At 48.9% G+C, this 19,129-nt stretch overlaps 6 protein-coding genes across 6 annotated transcripts; 4 read left to right on the top strand and 2 right to left on the bottom strand.

Moving 5' to 3' along the window:
- Window positions 1–915: 915 nt before the first annotated feature.
- On the top strand, window positions 916–5,844 carry ubaA (E1 ubiquitin-activating protein ubaA; the record flags this gene model as incomplete). The annotated part of the gene is made up of 8 exons (XM_073739204.1): window positions 916–998; window positions 1,048–1,133; window positions 1,183–3,964; window positions 4,022–4,142; window positions 4,568–4,669; window positions 4,726–4,894; window positions 4,944–5,030; window positions 5,099–5,844. 8 exons carry the CDS (start codon window positions 916–918, stop codon window positions 5,842–5,844), a joined length of 4,176 nt encoding a protein of 1,391 aa, XP_073595446.1.
- A 726-nt stretch (window positions 5,845–6,570) lies between these two features.
- BDW70DRAFT_59288 (calcium-binding mitochondrial carrier protein) lies at window positions 6,571–9,348 on the bottom strand. Its single transcript, XM_073744353.1, has 8 exons — window positions 8,933–9,348; window positions 8,762–8,842; window positions 8,464–8,671; window positions 7,800–8,404; window positions 7,693–7,754; window positions 7,528–7,631; window positions 7,442–7,474; window positions 6,571–7,390 (listed from the first exon to the last, which is right to left on the bottom strand). Exons 1-8 carry the CDS (start codon window positions 9,060–9,062, stop codon window positions 6,871–6,873), a joined length of 1,743 nt encoding a protein of 580 aa, XP_073595445.1. The 5' UTR covers window positions 9,063–9,348; the 3' UTR covers window positions 6,571–6,870.
- Window positions 9,349–9,635: 287 nt separating this feature from the next.
- ssn8 (cyclin-dependent protein serine/threonine kinase regulator SSN8) lies at window positions 9,636–10,641 on the top strand (the record flags this gene model as incomplete). Its single annotated transcript, XM_073739203.1, has 3 exons — window positions 9,636–9,795; window positions 9,845–10,054; window positions 10,103–10,641. 3 exons carry the CDS (start codon window positions 9,636–9,638, stop codon window positions 10,639–10,641), a joined length of 909 nt encoding a protein of 302 aa, XP_073595444.1.
- Window positions 10,642–13,396: 2,755 nt separating this feature from the next.
- BDW70DRAFT_160559 (DUF4452 domain-containing protein) lies at window positions 13,397–14,077 on the top strand (the record flags this gene model as incomplete). The annotated part of the gene is made up of 2 exons (XM_073740860.1): window positions 13,397–13,681; window positions 13,763–14,077. The coding sequence occupies 2 exons, from the start codon at window positions 13,397–13,399 to the stop codon at window positions 14,075–14,077; spliced, it is 600 nt and encodes a 199-aa protein (XP_073595443.1).
- Window positions 14,078–15,782: 1,705 nt separating this feature from the next.
- BDW70DRAFT_137462 (uncharacterized protein) lies at window positions 15,783–16,558 on the top strand. Its single transcript, XM_073737045.1, has 3 exons — window positions 15,783–15,974; window positions 16,076–16,194; window positions 16,295–16,558. Exons 1-3 carry the CDS (start codon window positions 15,842–15,844, stop codon window positions 16,382–16,384), a joined length of 342 nt encoding a protein of 113 aa, XP_073595442.1. The 5' UTR covers window positions 15,783–15,841; the 3' UTR covers window positions 16,385–16,558.
- Window positions 16,513–17,881, bottom strand: BDW70DRAFT_137461 (syntaxin family protein). The gene has a single exon (XM_073737044.1). It carries the CDS (start codon window positions 17,565–17,567, stop codon window positions 16,755–16,757), a length of 813 nt encoding a protein of 270 aa, XP_073595441.1. The 5' UTR covers window positions 17,568–17,881; the 3' UTR covers window positions 16,513–16,754.
- Between the last annotated feature and the right edge of the window lie 1,248 nt (window positions 17,882–19,129).

Genomic DNA, 19,129 nt, shown 5'->3' with positions numbered 1-19,129 from the left:
CGACATATCAAAACAGTATATGAGCTCTGAAGGGATGGGCATCGTAAGCTGGAGAGTCAGGGATGGAAATCAATAAGAGTATGGCTGGAACCCAAGAGGGCTCGCTCAATTCCTCCAGCATAAGTATATCGGATGATTTGCGGAGCTACGCAATAAGGGCGTACTATGAGAAAAAATGGACAATATACTGTTGTCTGGAAACTTGTTCAGAATAATGAGGTTTGACTAGAGCAACAGCCCAGCTTCTATTGTGTCCATACGAATCATTATTAACTAGCATTATTACAAAACTTATGCATTAGTCTTCCAGATTCTCCCTTGATTAAGATCTTCACAATGCCCGAATTCTTTAGAACATATGAAGATCACCTGACTTGAAGCTAGGCGGATATAATTTGTGCCTGAGGCATAAACTTAGTCAGTCATCCATCATCACTTCTTACGTCGAAGCCTCCAGACGTCTGTTTCCTCTTGAATGATTAATCAACTTACCAAGCGTCATAGACTCGCTTTTGATACCTGTATTCATCGTCATTTCTGTCACGCTTCTTGCTCTTTATTACCCTCCTATCATCAAGATCACTCACAAAATATCTCTCTTTGCGCTTTCCGACCCCGCGTTCTGAGCTCCAAGCTCCTCCCGCCCTCGAACCCCTCACCGTTGCTGTTTCCTCTTGGACTCTTCCTGAGAGATTTTTAGTTGATCCTGCTTGAAAGTCTTGCTCAATAGCAAGGCTTTCATCTCCACGCTTTCACCATTACCTCCTCCAACCTCCCCGTTCGTGACGCTGCGAAGCTGGGAAAGCGTAGAGCGTCTGCCGAATCTGAAACTCGACCGGAGAAGAAGGCCATGACGGTATGTTTGGCTGTGCTTTGTACTTGAGGCGTGTATTCTGATTTGTTTAGGACACCAAGATGCAGGTCGATACTCCCACACAAGACACGGTCGAGAAAATCAAACAAGGCGAGATCGATGAGTCCTTGTACAGTCGACAGCTGTGAGCACTCCTAGGACACTACATTTTGACGGGACACTAACTTTGCTAGATATGTCCTTGGTCATGAGGCTATGAAACGTATGGGCTCGTCGAATGTTCTCGTAGTTGGTCTGAAAGGTTTGGGCGTTGAGATTGGTGAGTTCATTGTCGCCTGCCATTTACGTCCCGAAACTAACCAGTCTAGCCAAAAACATCGCTCTCGCTGGTGTTAAATCTCTCACTTTATACGATCCCGCGCCAGTTGCTATATCCGATCTCTCCTCCCAGTTCTTCCTTCAACCACAAGACGTTGGCAAGCCACGTGCCGACGTTACCGCCCCGAGAGTTGCTGAGTTGAACTCTTATGTCCCGGTCACAATCCACGAAGGCAGCAGTCTAGTAGAGAACTTGGAACAACTGAAGCGCTACCAGGCGATTGTCCTTACCCTCACCCCGCTGAAGGAGCAACTGGCGATTGCGGACTTCTGCCACAAGAATGGCATCTACCTCACAATAGCGGACACCTTCGGCCTTTTCGGATATCTTTTTAACGATTTTGGGAAGAACTTCACTGTTGGAGACTCTACGGGAGAAGATCCTGTAGGTGGAATTGTGGCTGACATCTCCGAAGATGGCCTCGTTTCAGCGCTCGACGAGACTCGCCACGGCTTGGAAGACGGCGACTTCGTCACATTCACCGAAGTCAAGGGTATGGAGGGATTGAACAACAGCGCGCCAAGAAAAGTCACCGTTAAGGGTCCTTACTCGTTTACTATTGGGGACGTATCCGGCCTCGGCACCTATCAGGGTGGTGGTTTGTTCACACAGGTCAAGATGCCTAAGTTCATCGACTTCGAACCACTTTCCCAGCAGATCAAAAAGCCAGAATTCCTGATTTCCGACTTTGCCAAATTTGATCGTCCTCAGCAGCTTCACATCGGGGTTCAAGCCCTCCACAAGTTTGCGGAAACCAAGGGGCACTTCCCGCGTCCCCACCATGAGAGCGATGCCCAGGAATTTCTGCAAATTGCAAATGGCCTAGCATCCAGTCAAGAAGAAAAGGTCGAACTAGACGAGAAGCTCCTCAAGGAGCTGAGTTACCAGGCTCAAGGTGACCTCAACCCTTTGGCTGCTTTCTTCGGAGGCATTGTGGCGCAGGAGGTTCTCAAGGCAGTATCAGGAAAGTTCGGACCAGTGCATCAATGGCTTTACTTCGACTCCTTGGAGTCGCTGCCTACTTCGGTCACTCGTTCCGAGGAGACCTGTAAGCCTCTTGGGACGCGTTACGATGGCCAGATTGCCGTTTTTGGTAAAGAGTTCCAGGATAAGATTGCCAACCTGACTCAGTTCCTTGTTGGTGCAGGCGCTATTGGGTGCGAGACTCTGAAGAACTGGGCCATGATGGGTCTTGGAACTGGCCCCAAGGGTAAAATCCATGTCACAGATATGGACCAGATTGAAAAGAGCAATTTGAACCGGCAGTTCCTCTTCCGTAGCAAGGATGTCGGCAAACTCAAGAGTGAATGTGCCTCTGCTGCAGCTGTGGCAATGAACCCTGAGCTGGAAGGAAAAATTGTTACACTCAAGGACCGGGTGGGACCGGACACCGAGCACATCTTCAACGAAGAATTCTGGGAGGGTCTTGATGGAGTCACAAATGCTCTGGATAATGTTGAGGCCCGAACCTACGTCGACCGTCGTTGCGTCTTCTTCAGAAAGCCACTGCTTGAGAGTGGCACCCTGGGAACCAAGGGCAATACTCAGGTCGTCCTTCCTCGCATCACCGAATCTTATTCTAGCTCTCAGGATCCTCCTGAGAAGTCGTTCCCCATGTGTACCCTCAAGAGTTTCCCCAACCGGATTGAGCATACTATCGCTTGGGCTAGGGACCTCTTCCAAACATACTTCGTTGGACCTCCAGAGGCCGTCAACATGTATCTGTCCCAGCCGAACTATATCGAGCAAACGCTCAAGCAGGCTGGGAATGAGAAGCAGACTTTGGAGCACTTGCGCGACTTTTTAGTGACCGAGAAACCTTCAACCTTCGACGATTGTATCGTTTGGGCGCGTAACCAGTTTGAAGCCCAGTACAACAATGCCATCCAACAGCTGCTCTATAACTTCCCCCGAGACTCAACTACCTCAACAGGCCAACCGTTTTGGTCCGGGCCCAAGCGCGCTCCCACACCACTCAAATTTGATAGCACCAACCCTACGCATCTCGGTTTCATCATTGCAGGCGCGAATCTCCATGCTTACAACTACGGTATCAAGAACCCTGGCGTTGATAAAGGATATTACAGAAAGATTGTGGATAACATGATCATCCCCGAATTTACGCCCAAATCTGGTGTTAAGATCCAGGCCAGTGACAACGACCCGGATCCAAATGCCGAGTCTTCCGGGTCCTCATTCGATGACAATGACGAGATCAAGCGCCTTGTTGAGATCCTGCCTTCTCCCAAGTCGCTTGAGGGCTTCCGTCTGAACCCCGTTGAATTCGAGAAAGATGATGATACAAACCACCACATCGATTTCATCACGGCGGCTAGTAATCTACGCGCTGAGAACTACGAGATTACTCCTGCTGATCGCCATAAGACTAAATTTATTGCTGGAAAAATTATTCCTGCCATTGCCACAACCACCGCCCTCGTTACAGGTCTAGTTGCTCTGGAGCTGCTGAAGATCATTGACGGCAAAGATGACATTGAGCAGTACAAGAACGGATTCGTCAACCTTGCGCTGCCATTCTTCGGTTTCAGCGAGCCTATTGCAAGCCCAAAAACAAAGTACCAAGGCAAGCAGGGTGAAGTGTCTATTGACCAGATCTGGGACCGCTTTGAAGTGGACGATATTCCCTTGCAGGACTTCCTCAAGCACTTTTCAGACTTAGGCTTAGAGATCAGCATGGTAAGCTCTGGTGTGAGCCTACTATATGCCAGCTTCTACGGCCCCTCGAAGGTGAAGGACCGCCTTCCTATGAAGTAAGTGCCATCTTGTAAGAGTCAAAACACCTCATTACTAATGTTCGTTTGCACCAGGATGAGCGAGCTGGTGGAACATATCAGCAAAAAGCCAATCCCCGATCATCAAAAGAATGTTATCTTCGAGGTGACCGCTGAAGACCAGACGGAACAGGATGTTGAGATTCCGTATGTGATGGTGAAGCGGAAGTAAAGCACACGATCAGAGTTCCTGTGTGCACATGTATGCACATTAAATACATAACCTCTCTCAGCCGTAAGATATTTAGGCAATCATACATCCTCATCTTACCACAGATGTTGGAAAATACTTCGTCTAGCCACTCTTCGAACATTATTAATCCTGCGTAGTTGGCACCTTATCCATCATTTAACTCAGCCAATTTAGCTGATTTGGTTAACTAATTGATGAGCAACCACTTTGTCAGCGCCAAATCTGGCTTAGTCTGGCTTAGTCGGCTTAGTGACCCCTCCGTAATCAACGTCATTAGTCGTCAGGGCTCTCCGGGCTCCCCGCAATCTTCAGCACCTTTCGCGCCTATAAACCTGGTGCTGTTTCTCGCTTTGATATTCATGTTTCTCGTACTGCGAAGAGTCAATCAGCTTGCGCAGCATCTATCGCCCTTTAGCGCTCTCTCTGGACCGTCCAATTCGAACATATCCAGAAACCTTTTCCCCGCACTACTTGCCAAACGCGAAATGGCCGTATGCTATCCTTTAATCTTCACCTTTTAATGTATTTGCTAATTGTCTTGCCTCAGACCGATATCTCTAAGAAAATCACTGACTGGGTTAATCCAGGCGACAAATCTGGCGAATTCAAGCGCCAGGCATCAGTCTTCCGAAATTGGATCTCCAAGGAAGCCGGAGCTGAATTTCCTCCAGAGAAAGACCGTTACCACCTTTATGTCTCTTATGCCTGCCCTTGGGGTGAGCACATATTAGCCTCTTCGAATAAATCATAAGCTTACTCTAACAGCACACCGAACCCTGATCGTCCGAAAATTAAAGGGCCTCGAGGACATCATTTCATACACATCGGTGCACTGGCACTTGGGCGAGAAAGGTGAGAGCAACGACTCAACCCAACAACATGATTTCCTTTAGACACCATTAACCCGAATATCTATATAGGCTGGCGCTTTGCCACCCCCGACGAAGATATCCCAGGCGCAAATACAACCCCTGACCCAGTCCACTCCTCGTACAGCCACCTCCGCGACATCTACTTCGCCAACGAACCCAACTACACTGGCCGCTTTACTGTCCCCGTCCTCTACGATAAGAAAACGAAGCGCATCGTCAGCAACGAGTCTTCCGAAATCATCCGCATGTTCTACTACGAATTCGACGACCTCTTACCTGCGCAGTACTCGAAAGTCGACCTCTTCCCTCCTCATCTCCGCGAGCAAATCGACGCCACGAACGATTGGGTATATAACGACGTTAACAACGGGGTCTACAAGTCTGGTTTTGCAACGACCCAGGAAGCATATGAGAGAAACGTCACGACGCTTTTTGCCTCACTCGATAGGATTGAAAAGCATCTCGCGGATTCCAAGTCGGCTTATTTCTTTGGAGATGACATCACCGAGGCGGATATAAGGCTCTTCACGACGATCATTCGATTTGATCCCGTATATGTACAACACTTCAAGTGCAATATTCGCGATATCAGATCTGGGTATCCGGCTATTCATGCTTGGTTGAGGAGGCTTTACTGGGATGTCCCAGCGTTCCGGGAGACGACCCAGTTCGAACATATTAAGAAGCACTACACGAAGAGTCATTCGCAGATCAACCCCTTCGGCATCACACCTGTAGGGCCGACACCGGATATTCTGCCCAAGGATAAGGAGGTGAATGCTGTAAAGCACTAAGCGCGTTGCCATGTATTATATCTATGGTTGATCTATTGAATAGGTGAATAAAACTTTTGTCCAAAGACTCATTATGTCACTTGCATATATGTTAACGTGAAGTTGAACCACTTACGTTCATATCTCGGTCTCTTGAAGAGACTGCTAAAGACGTCTATTATGAGCCTTCAACATGTTACCAAAAGAAACTTCGGGGGCCAGCAAGCGGAAGAGATGCCCAAAGCTTGGCGGAAGCGGATTGTCATAAGTCTGTCTATCGGTAGATGAGCACAAAAGTAACGCTCAGCTATTCCTTTCTATGAATTATATAATTCTATCCTGGCACAGAATCCGAGTCCCTAAATTAGATACAAACGAGAAAAAAGTGGCACAAACGCCGAATCCAGGCTGCCATTGTACATATGGTTTTGAAAGAGAAGACAACTAGAACTCCGTAGGATGCTTCATCGCAGGACGCCTTGCCATGCGATTATAGATTTGTTGCAATAAAATCCATGCCAAAAGGAGTAGTCGTTTCACGAGGGTTTGTTGCCTCCGATGACGGCAATAGAAGATAGTATTTTAGGCGATGTATGTATTTCGAACCTCGGCGGGTTGATTGCGAGAAGTAGGTGACAAAAAAGGTGGGAAGGTAGAGGCGTTCGCATAGGATTGGACCAGGACGAAACTAAATATATGGGCTTCCATCGTAGGAAAACCATGGAGTCGCGGTAAAGGTGACTGACTAATAGGTTCGAGGGTATCTCAGTAAACGCTTTTAAGAACCCAGCAAGAATATGAATCGTGTAATGTGTCGAAGCTGAGCAAGGCACTTGAAATAGAGTGTCGGAGGGTGCTGGAAATGATGGTTTGACGGCCGAGAGCTGGTTCGACGCTTCAAAATTGACGATTGGGGACTGGCGGATGGAGAGAGCCCTGCTCTTCAATCTAGCCTTCGTTCTCGGCAGTTCCTCGACGCGCATGATGACATGCTCAAAAGACTAACGCTAGAACAAGCTGCACTAATCAATGCCGAGGCAGAACACCCTACCGAAGTCCAAGCAACCGCTTTGAGTTTTCGTACACAACATAACTGATTGACACTGCCGGGGCGACCTTTAACAGATTCGGGGTAAGGCCCTTGTAGAATCCGCGAATACCTTCGCTTTGGACTGTTTTGCGGGCGACGTCCATAACGCTGTTGTATGTTGTGGGATGCAGGACAGTCCCTTGTGCCTGCATTCGGGTTCGAAGAACGTTCAAGGGATAGACAACGGAGGCGCTGACACCGCCACTGATAGCACCAATAGCACCTGTAGTGAAGTTGGATAGAGGGACATCATCCTCGTGGCAGCTGTGTTCGCGAGCTTTCCGAGCAAGAAGAGTGCGTTTCAGGTACTCAAAAGTCGACAGATCAATGGCGGCATACGGAAACATTCCCATGAGGCCAAGCGGCAGACCACGAAAGAATCCGAAAATGCCGTTTTTGTTCCATACCTTTTGGGCCGTCGCCGCTATGAGTTGATTTCCTTTCAGGCCACCTTCGACAACTTCACATTGCATTCGGCTTACATAAATTAGCATATGAAAGTACCAAAAGCAAAGACTAGGCACTTACAATTTCAATGTATCAAGGGGATAGACAAAGCACCTGTTTCATTGTTAGACGGTCATTTCTTAGCGAGTACCTGAATAACTGCGTACTGAGCAACCATTCCGCCAAATCCGCCAGACAGAAATTGTGAGGTGGGTTGGAGCCTTTTTGAGTCATTGTGACCCTCTAGGCGAGCGAAAGCACGTTTGGCAGACTGCAGCGTATCAGCACATGTCATCTACACTGTAAATGCTAAATCTACGGGGTAAACTAACCTCATAGGCGCCAAATTTAATGGCTGATTCAGGCATGACTTTGACAACATTCAATCCGTTGCCTTCACCGGTCAGTTTAGTTCTATGGTTAAAAAAACCTCACGTACCAGCGAAAAGACTGCGAATGCCCCCAGCTTTCCATAGCTCTTTCAGCGCATCCATCAGGGATCTCGAAGCTCTCCCGGCTGCTTTTAGTGGAGCCCCATCTTTGGCGGCGGTGACGACAGAAGATGGCGATCCGGTCTTCGCAATGAGATACACTTTCAGACGGTCCAATGGCGCAGTGGCTGTCCTTGATACGGCGCCTGCAATACCACCAGCAATAAAATAACCTAGTTGAGGAGTATTCTCGGTCAACTTCTGTTCATAATATCGGAAGGACATCCACATGGCGACGGTCCTGGGTATGGGCAACCACTCCAATTCTAATTCGCCGTCACAGACTGGGGGACCTCTCGCAAAGGCGGACTGCGGGGCTTCCGCATGGGCTGACGAGAGAAGGGCTGTCAAAATATGTGCTGGGAAAAACTTGTGCAAAAATGTTCTGATGGCCAAAATATAATGTCTAAGAAACGAGTGGTCTGTACCTAAACCCTGCAGATCGTTGATGTGGACATCTCCTTCCGGGTTTAGATTTCCCGTGGCACTATAGTATGATAGAACGGCATGCAGGTCGGAGGACGAGTAACCGGATAAAAAGAGAAGAAAGTCCCTGCATGACACGAATGATCAGTAAATTATCACGAGTGACGCCCAGTTGAATGCACTTACCTCCACTCTGGATAAGTGATAACGCCGTCCTGATTCGTATCTACGTCCGCGAAGAACTCATCGAGTTTAGAATTTGAAACAGTGACGCCGGACTTGGAGAAAGCGGCTTTGAGCTCGCTTTTGTCGATTTCCCCATTCTGATTGCGATCAATACTTTTGAAAAGCTGCCAGAGCTCCTGCTCGGCACGATCGACGAAAGCCCGGAATTCTAGAAATAATTAGGTTGATCATATCACCAGTTGGCGGCAGGTGCTCGAGTGTCGAGGACTCGTCACGATCCGATGACGTGTGATCTTACCAGAGTACTCTATAATCCCATCCCCGTTGGTGTCTACCGACCGGAAGATAGCCTGCAGCATACTATCGGCATTCTTCAGAGCTGAATGGGGCCACGAAAGTTAGCACCACCATTACTGCGAGTCAGGTGCCATTAAGAGCACGGGATGGATGGGGTCATGGAGCAGCTCACGGTGATCGATCCTCCTTAAGCCCTTTTTCAACCCATTGTAGTCCAGATGCTCCTTCTTTTGCGCGCCAAGGCACAACCAGAGCCTGGCGACCCTTTGGTCGCATTCGGCTTTCGACTCGCCGCCGGCCATGTTCGGTTGGTATAAGATTATTATCGGGCTCCCGTCATTATTTTGAACGAGGGGCTCAAGAACGCGCGAACTGAGTGTATCCCCGGCGAAGTAGGGGAGTTTTGGCGTATGAATAGCAGGGGCATCGAATCTGCGGTTATAATGATAGCAGACGAGTTGCTGATATCGCAGATTGGCGTTCAGGCCTGATAATGGCCATGAGAAATCACGGAGCAATGATTTGCTTTCTGAATAATTGCGGGCGGAAGAAAGAAAATTCCGAACCAGAACTCTTCAAGAACACCGGGCCGGTGATCGGCTTCACTATTCCATTTTAGGGAAGCCTGTACTTAGGCCTGTTCTCGTCTCCAGCTCCGTTGTCAGACCATTCCATCTACACGCCATATTGCTGTTATATATCTATTTACTTTTGCGAAATCAAAGTGATTATGTCAGGAAGGTAACCTTCGGCAAACATAGATTTGTCATATAGGTTGGAGCTCCCAGGCGTTAACGCTCAACAACCCCTCTCAACTGCCATGATGCGGACAAAACCCGAATCTGAGCAACTCTGAGGATTTTATATCTTGAATAATGGCAGCAAACTATTGGGCATCGACCCAGCGAAAAAACTGGCTGTTTACCCGAGAGCGTTTGGCGGAAATTCGGGAGAGCTTCAAGGAAAAGGATAAAGCTTCACACACGCAGTTCCCTCTACCGGATCAAAGACTGCTCAATATATATTTCAATCAGCGTAAGATTGGTGCCTCTAGAGTCCAGACCCAAGCTAAGTGGTAAAACAGAGCTCATAAAACTTGGGAAAAGGATGTCAACCAGACAGCAAGCACTCGCCACGGCTCAGGTGTATATCAAGCGATACTACACGAAGAACGAAATCAGGAATACAAACCCGTATCTTGTTCTGACCACGGCCTTCTATCTCGCCTGTAAAATGGAAGAGTGTCCCCAGCATATCAGATTCGTCGTCAGTGAGGCTCGAGCTCTCTGGCCAGGTGCGTGAATGTGGAACAACATATCTGGTCATTGCTAATGCACCACAGAGTTTATCGTCCCTGACGTCTCTAAAGTTGGCGAATGCGAGTTCTCCCTGATATCTGAGATGCAAGCCCAACTTATCGTACATCACCCGTACCGAACTCTATCGGAGCTTCAGCCTGAGTTATCCCTTACGTCCGATGAGGTCGCGCTTGCGTGGTCAGTGATCAACGATCACTATCTCACCGACTTATCCTTACTATACCCGCCGCATATTATCGCAGTCATGGCGATTATTGTAGCCGTTGTCTTCAAGCCCAGCAGCCAGACGGCCTTTCATGGCTCTGCAGCTCCAATCGCAGGGGCAATGCGAGACGGCGGCATGAATATTCTCGCGGCCCTTAGCGACAAGGGGGGAGCTGGACCTCCTCCTAGGATTCAGAAACTAATCGCGTGGCTTGCTGAAAGTGAGGTCGACATCAAGTCGGTCATTGAATCTACACAGGAATTGGTTTCACTATACGAAGTCTGGGAACAATATAGTGAGAAGAACTGCAAAGAGCTTCTAGGGCGGATGATCAGGAGCAAAAGTTTGGACAAATAAAGCTCTAGGCACTCGACACTCAGATCTCGGCCCTGCAGGCACAGATCACAGTCTCTTACCTTTATGGATGTTGGCATACACAGTGGCTGAGACTTACTTAGCGCGCTCTGGATAACAATGAATAGTTCGAGTCATGGCCCGTGTACGGTGCATGGATGTTAAAGTAAAAAACGAAACAAATATCTCACCTGGGATTCTTGGTCATGTTCTCTCAGGACACTTATTCTCGTTGTCGGTGGTACTCTCTTCGTCTCACGCCTGCTTCTCTACTACCTCAGCCGCACCATATCCGTCTACTTTCACAAGTTGTCGAGCTCCTCATGGCGGCAATTGACGGGTCACCGATATCATGACCTGTCTACTCATCAAAGCTCTCAGCATGTTCTTGCTGATGTGCCTGCCCAGCGTGCACTAGAAGGCTTACCGACCCAACCCTCCTACCCCTCTACAACAATGCAGAGTTGGTTGAAGAGTCCGACCTTCAGCTCCTCCTTAAATCATGCTGACATTGATAAAATAAGATGATGGAATTAAAAGTAACGCGCAACCGACCTAAAATCTCCTTCAAAATTCGCCCCTTACAATTGAGATCCTTCCACTTCTTATGCTGAGCTCACCAGCTCTATAGTGGAAAGATGAAACTCAACGTCACCCTCAAGAAAACGCTAAGAGCTGGGCACCAGGCAATTCCAAACTCATCGAGGCTTTGATGATAAGAACTCACGGTAACGACACTTATTGCGCATCACTAACCAAGACGGATGTGGGGCGGCTGCCTTCGCCACTCGAGGTTATCGTATAGAGTAGTCACCTGTTGTGATAGTCGCTAGCAGGCTCTCCCCTGTCCGTACTGCGACAGAGTAGGTCAATTATACGTCACGGGATTGTTAAGGCTCTATGTAGGTACTCTTTGCTGGGGCACTACTGACGAACGAAGGGATAATCTTGTTCCATCCATAACGCTATCCATGCTCCACTAGAATTATGTAATTGTTTTGGTAGGGCTGCAGTTGGGAACGGAATGAATGAGGCGCATGGGACATGTACGGAAGGTGATACTCCGCTGATGCCGATGGAGACGCTCCCAAGGAATGACAACAGTGATTACGCTGTATGAGCTCAACATGCCTTTTGTTCCGCGATAGTGATATTATCTGATGTCTCGATTACAGAAACGAGGCGCAGGCAATTAGTTTGCTACGAGAGTCCAAGAGTCCGGAACACAAAAAGACACAAAGCAGCAGAGCCACAATTGTGGCTTGTGCATGACTGGCTGAATATCACCGATTTTCGGATGTTTCCTGTCATTCCATGATCCCTTGTACCGTGAGAAATTAGGTCTTACTATCCTGTCATACTCTGCAATTGTTGACAGGAGTAATTCCCAATGCGGAGTGAGCTCCTGTAAGCTGGGGAAGCTGTTCTAATCAACATGCAACCATGTCTGTCTCGTCATTTAAGTCATTGAGTTCAAACCCTCTGAAAACCGTCGAGGTATCACTTAGTATTACTAGGCGCCGTTCTTCCAGAATGTACTCCGGATGGAGCGATGCGCGCCAATGTTTTCAGCCACGTCGCACGGTTCCATGGGAAGTTATGGGGAACGTTGGGAGCAAATCATCGATGACATCTGATTGTCTTAGGCGGGGCTCAGATCATTTCCCTGCAAATCATTGACTGTTCTGGTCGTGGTGCAAATTGCCAGCACATGCCGTGCCTATCCTCGGAATTGTCTGCCGCATGATTCAGGTTTCAGAATCCGACGGTCTTCATACTCCAAGGCCCTGCTCACCGATTTTGAGTAACATAGTCAACCATTCCAGTGGCTCAGAAGACGGTGTTCGAGACTTCAATTATGATAGATTGGAATCAGCGCTTGTAACCTTGAAGAGTTCTTGCATCCCTTTGTTATTTGTAACCGTGCTCTGTTAGGTGACCCGCCCCCTCAATCGCCAATTGCGAGGCTGTACAATCATACCATGGTCTCCTGCATTAATGCGCTGCGCAGCAGAGAATAGTAATTTCTTCCTCAGATCTTCGGCTTCTCAAGAAGGAGATGATAGGCGGAGATCATAGGCGGACAGTTGGCAGCCTTACTAGTAAGCCGGCAGCCACCGACTTTGCACCTTTATGACTCTTCAACCAAGTTGAGATCTAGTCTAACTACAAAAACGCTAGCTTCTGTGATGAACGTACCATTAGCTCCAAGCCCCCAATAATTAATAGTACGCCCAGCGCTAATACCTGCACCGCTCCTCGCCTCCTAGTCTCGAAACTGCAAAGGGTCCCACTTAGCGCTAAATTATGAGCCCTAATAGGTTCAGATTGTCGCCACTAAGGTTCTGCTCTGGAGACTCTGGTTGGCCACCCTTTATGGGTGCAGGTGACCTCAGCCCCAGCGACTTGAAGCCCCTCTTCCTCGCCTCCTCTCAAACTCGCATCCTTTCTTTCCCGCCTTCAATCGTTCTCCATCCCACAGTAAAATAGCAACCCAACCGTCCACCGTTCACTTTTCCTCAGCTCTTTTACTATTCTTCCTTCTTTCATCCCCTGCGTTAGTATATTCTCCTTCTACAGAATATTCCCCGTTCGCACCCAACTACCTCCTTGCCATATTTCTTTCCATTTTCTTCAAAAGCTCAAGGTCTCCGACTCTGGTCCTTGCTTGTATCCACTATCTATCTGTACATTGACCATCTCAACGACCGAAACGTGCTTATTGCTTGCTCCTCGCCTTTAATTCGCCGCCGCCAAGATGTCAACTTTCTTCTACGGACAGCACCAACAGCACCACCAGGCCGCTCACCACGGTGCCACCGCTCATCTGCAAACGTCGAATAACCACCATGGAAGCCGCTCCCGGAGAGGTCCAAAGATGGCTGCTCAAAACACCCAACGTCAATTTCGTGGTGTCAAGAGTATGAGGGAGTTGGCGGAAGCTCCCTCCGTAACTGCGTTCCGTGCCAGGTTCGAAGCTGGGCGGTCTTTCGATCTGGACGACGATCTAGAGTTCTGTCCGGGTCTCCTGACTGAGGACGATGTATGTTATCGCTTGCCCTGAGTCTCCCCTTGAGATTTGATGGCCTCTTTCAGTAGAGATCTCTTATTGACATGAACTCAGCTGCACTCAATCCACTCTGCTTCCTCGGATCGTTCGTCTCTCTCCAGTGGCTCGCCTGACACGTCGCCAATCCAGCATCAGATCCAGCCCGTTCAGCAGGTTACGCCGTCGATTTCTTTGTCTCCCGCTTCTTCCAATACGTACCTCCACTCAGGGGTCACTGGTAACTATAATCAAGCGAGCTTTCAGCAACCTTCGGCTGCTCGCACCCGCAAAGTCATTCCAATCATCAACCCCAACACCGGGATGACCCTGACCAGCCCACCCAACTCCATTTCTCCGGGTCAGATGCAGAACGCTCAGCGTCGGTGGTAAAGGCTAGCACGCCGAGCCGCCATTTTGCTGGCAAGAGCCACACGTCCACCCACAATTTGTTTTTCGATTTCGCTCAGCTTCTGCATCATCGGTCTCCCTAACCGCGGGTCATAATATTCACTGTTTGCTTCTCTAATCGTTTGACACGACTCGACTCTTATAACGATCAACCTAAACTCGCCTTTTTTTGATTCACGAATCCGCGGAGCATAAAAGGATACATTGTTTTTGTTTGTACATACACCCTCCGATCACGATTTCCTAGATTTATGCTTTCTTCGACTACCTGCGAGCGACGGCGCCCTGCGATTCGATTCTTGCATTCTCCAGCGATACCTTGTTTTTCTACTCTCGGTTAGGGAAAACCAAATTACTTATTTATTGGCCGCGGGGTTCAGGCCGGCGATGATGTATAGAAAGCGGCGATTTTGCCATTTGGGGGACACGGAGTTGTTTTTCTTGGAGTATTCTGGCGGCTTTGCGAAGTTTCGCTTAGTGGTTTAGCCATGTTTCTTCGGGGGTTTGGCCTGGGTACAAATTTTGGGTGGGACGGAATTTTATGCTTTACAAGGATCTAGAAGGCGGGAACGATATACGTCTTGCATTGGTTGGGATTTGTTAAATTTGTTTCGGAAGGCTTGCGACGTTTGATATCTTGCATATGTCTTGTCTGGCCATTACTTTCTGTTTCTGTTCGTGTATATGGTTGGGACTGGTAACACACCTTCCCTATTGGTAGGTTAACTGGCTGTAAAATCCATCGACTGGATTAGCGTTCAATGAATGGTTCCGTGGTATAGCCTTGATGAAGTACCTATTCTTTAGGTTGTCGTTTGATTCGATCCATCGCTTGTCTCAGATATCGTTTGTTGACTCCGATACCGTGACTCAGTAGAACAATGATTGTAGCGGCCAACAAGCATATTCATTAGTCAAGCTGCACATGCTGCCGTTGTTGGGCCATAATCGGTCGATGTCAATGTCCTAGGTGACCACTAGGCCATGAAAACCAATCGGCAGTGTACCTGTCCATTTTCTAATATTAGACGTAGTATATTTCTCAATAGTTAGTGTTATCGCAAGCCTGGTAAAGATATATGTCACCATACATTTTACCGACCATCACGCATTGGATCATTCTCTTAAACTAGAACTACAACCCTTGCGTACACAACTGCCTAAAGCTATTACTCGCAGTTAGTAAGACGAAAATAAAATTGCTCGTCGACCTTTGTATCTCATTTATTGTAAGCAAAACTAAACGCCCCTGCCGTTAGGGCGTATCTACCATTCACCCCGCAAAGCCAACCTCTATAAACTCGAAACACCTCAAAAACAAGATATCTTAAGATCCTGAACGATCATCCTCCGGTCCCTTACCCCGAGAATTATTAAGATATTACCTCGGTTACCATAGCCCAGCCGCAGGTGAAGTTTGTCGTGAAAGCCATGGTAACATGGCCTGGCAAATGAGTATTCATGACGTCACTGTCCATCCTCAAATCCAGCAGGCCTGGTTGGCCAGTCGGCAGCAAAAATGACGTCCAGGGGACATTGAGCAATTGAATTCGTGGAGCTTTCGCGGCCGTTTTAAAGAGCAAAGAGCTGCAAATTAACAGACTTTCTCCGCATATCAACGACCTTTCAAGTCTCATCACATTCCATCTACAACACATGTGAGCTACTATCTAGGCACCACCCCAACAAGCGCTCTAGCAAGCTTGCTCACACCTGAAATTAGATTCGAACCAATCCACATTCAAAATGACCTTCCTCCCTTCCATCCGCGCAACAACCCGCCTCTCCAGCGCCCGGGCAACAATCCTCCCCCGAGCCACAGTTCCCGCATTCCACACATCTGCAGCTCGTTCAGGCCTGAAGGAGGACGATGACCGCAGTACGTCAATTCCCAACCCTTCATCTGCCTTCAGCCACCCCAGTACTTGACAGCACTCTACCGCGCCGAATGCGCCTACTGACTCTTATCTGACATCTAAGGCCCAGGCAACGACCAGTTAAAGGACCACTACGAGCAAGAGAAGCAGGCTCAGATTAAGAGGCAGAAAGAGGGACAGGGGAAGTGGAACCAGAACCTTGCTAGTAGCAGCGAAGCCTCGGTGGGTATACCTTGATCGTTACCATCGTCCTCCGTCCTTCATCATGAATCAGCAGTCGTTGTACGTCGAGTGGAGTTTAACATGCTAACGAATGTAACAGGTCAAAGCTGACCGGGGAGAGGTCGACAGTAAGGATAGCTTCGTTGACCTACAAGATAAGACGAAGAACGAGCCTAATCAAAAGGCGTAAAATGGCTGGGCCTGGTGCTTAGCATTAGAGATTTCTTATTGTTCTGGTTTCACTCTTGTACCGTGCACTATATGGCTAGGAGGGACTTTCCAGTCTTTCTAAACATAGCAATGAACTTAAAGCCAAGGTACATCTGAACATACTTTAGTAGTACTATAGGTCTGCTCAAAGATATGCTTAGCAGAATTGTAAAACTAAAGACGGATATATATAAAGTGTAATGCCGCAAAGTTGGTACCTCAACGCCGTCCCACTGTCCAAAGAGTGTTAGCGTGACTCTAACCCAAGATATGAAAGAAACTACGCCATCGCGCCGGCTAGATAGGATAACTGAATATGACAAGAGGGTGTAGCAGTGTTGTGAGAGAACTCATTTCAACAGGACGATCAGGATAACAAGAATGATAATCAGTCCGATGATCGTCATCATGCTCCAATTCTCTCCAGCACTCCTGCGGATCTTGTCGATGCGCCGACGGGCGTTATCCAATCTGCTCTGATGCCGGTCAACAGTGCCATCCATCTCGTCCAGCAGCGCCACATGGCCGTCGAGCTCGTCTCCAATCTGAATACTCAGCTGATGCTGTCTCCCGATCGACTCGCCTAATCGATCGAGCTGCTCGTCCTGCTCCCGCATTACCCGCTCATGGTGGTCGTAGATTTGTTGATTCGACATATCAGACGTATCCACGCCTTCGGGCGACGGTGAGTCTCGGTACGGCTGGAACAGGTTGCGACGGTTGAGATCCTCCTCAGCAGCGACGGAGTCGTCCATGAAGCGAACAGATTTAGACGACGGATGCTGCGGAACAGGCTGCTTCAAATCCGGCGAGCGGCCCTTGACGTTGGTAAATTGCGGCGATGCTGAATCTGACCGATCATTGCTATCGCCCTCGACGGATGAACTGGTGGGACCGCGGAATTGCGACGATAAATCGCTGTACTGCGACCGGAGATGCATGAGCTGATCTTTTATATCGGCAGCCTCTTCATCATTTGATTCTTCTAGTCGCTTAACGTTCGCTTCGACACTTTCGATGCCTTCTCGCAGGGACTCGAGGGAACGGGATATCTCGCCATCCTGGCTGTTGGGTTCTAGACTCAGCGAGATGGCCCGCTCGCGTTCTAGGAGTGAGAGCTTGATGTGATCAGCAAGGAGGAAGAGCTGTGAAGGATTTGGCATTCTGAGAAGTCAGACAATGATGGCCGCTGATGCAGGGGAGGATGTCGAGGTAGCAGAGATGGATGAAGTGGCTGATGAGTGACGATAGGCAACTGCGGAGGAGTTTCAGCGCTAAGTTGCGACCGGCAGATGGCACGAGAGTCGAGAATGTTGACGAACAGAACAAGAAGAGGCTGATAAAGTATCACTAATGAATATATCTATCTTGACTGAAATTTGGATGATCTATTGCGCCCGATGCAGGCACTTTCGATGTCTAACTTGGAATACCCATCCAAGCAGAAGATGACGGTTCTCGCCTCCCCGCAATCCCGCTTCAACTCCCGCTCCTGTCCAGTCCACCTCCGACCTCCTCCTCGACCACGCCGATCAAATTCCACTCGCTCTCATTCCCGCTGGTTCGCCTTCGAATAACGCTGCTGAACGAACGCTGATCTGCTTGGTCGCGACGTCTGCCCTCCATTCCAGCCACCGTGTGACACTCATGTGCTGTCACTCGAAGCTATTGTTTCAAACCCCAACCAACACGACATTCCAGCGGACGATCCCTTGAGACACATCTCCCCGTCGCAGGGGAGTCATTACCAGTATACTATAGAAATACAAGAGGAAGCGCGGTTTCCTTGCTTTCGTCATGAAGCTCGATCAGTTCCTCGCCATGGAGGTGGGCAGCGACCAGGACGGGCTCATCGACCTGCGTGGACTCGAGTACATCTCTGACTATGATGACCATCTCATGTGTCCAATCTGTCACTGCCCTTTCATCCGACCAGTGCGCCTAGGATGCGACCATGTGTTCTGCCAGACGTGCTTGAACTTTGCTATCAGAACTTTTGCTCCCGGCCGAGACGACTTCACCTGTCCCACATGCCGCACTCCTACGCGGGATGTCTATCTGAACGTTCCCCGACTCTTGACCAACATGTGCGATGATCTTCCGGTGCGGTGTCCGTTTTCGCGTCAAGGGTGCAAGGAGGTTGTTCCGAGGGGCCATATTCAATCCCACGCAGACAAGTACTGCGGGTATAAGTTGATGGACTGCCCGAGTCCTTCCTGCGATGAGAAAACTCGTAAGAAGGACCTTAGTCCGGAGAATAAATGTATGCATGAACTCCACAAATGTCTGCGCTGCGACGCGGACATTATGGAGCAGGATTATGAGGTACAGAATATATCCCGGTCAGATCTGCATATATCGAAGGCTAACTCTACTGAAGGAGCACGTAAAAGAACTATGCCCTAGCCTCAAAACAACCTGCCCGGATTGCCAGGTAACCGTCTTTCGAAAAGCGCTCCGAGAGCATATCGATTCCTGCCCTGAAGCAGTTCACCCTTGCGCCGCATCCAAATACGGTTGTTCCATCAGAATGAAGCGTGCAGAACTAGGAACCCACGAGCAGAGCTGTCCCCTTATATCAATAGGCCCGTACTTCGAAGCCCAAAACGCCCGACTCGACTCAATGGAACTCACAGTTCGCCACCTCCAACAGCGCAACGAAATTCTCGATGACGGGCTCGCCTCCATCCGCTCAACCCTCGTCGAATCCTCACGCGCCTTTTCC

The sequence above is a fragment of the Aspergillus foveolatus genome (assembly GCF_047715535.1).
Source record: "Aspergillus foveolatus strain CBS 279.81 unplaced genomic scaffold BDW70scaffold_28, whole genome shotgun sequence".
NCBI lineage: Eukaryota > Fungi > Ascomycota > Eurotiomycetes > Eurotiales > Aspergillaceae > Aspergillus > Aspergillus foveolatus.
This window is presented reverse-complemented; position numbering and strand designations above follow the sequence as displayed.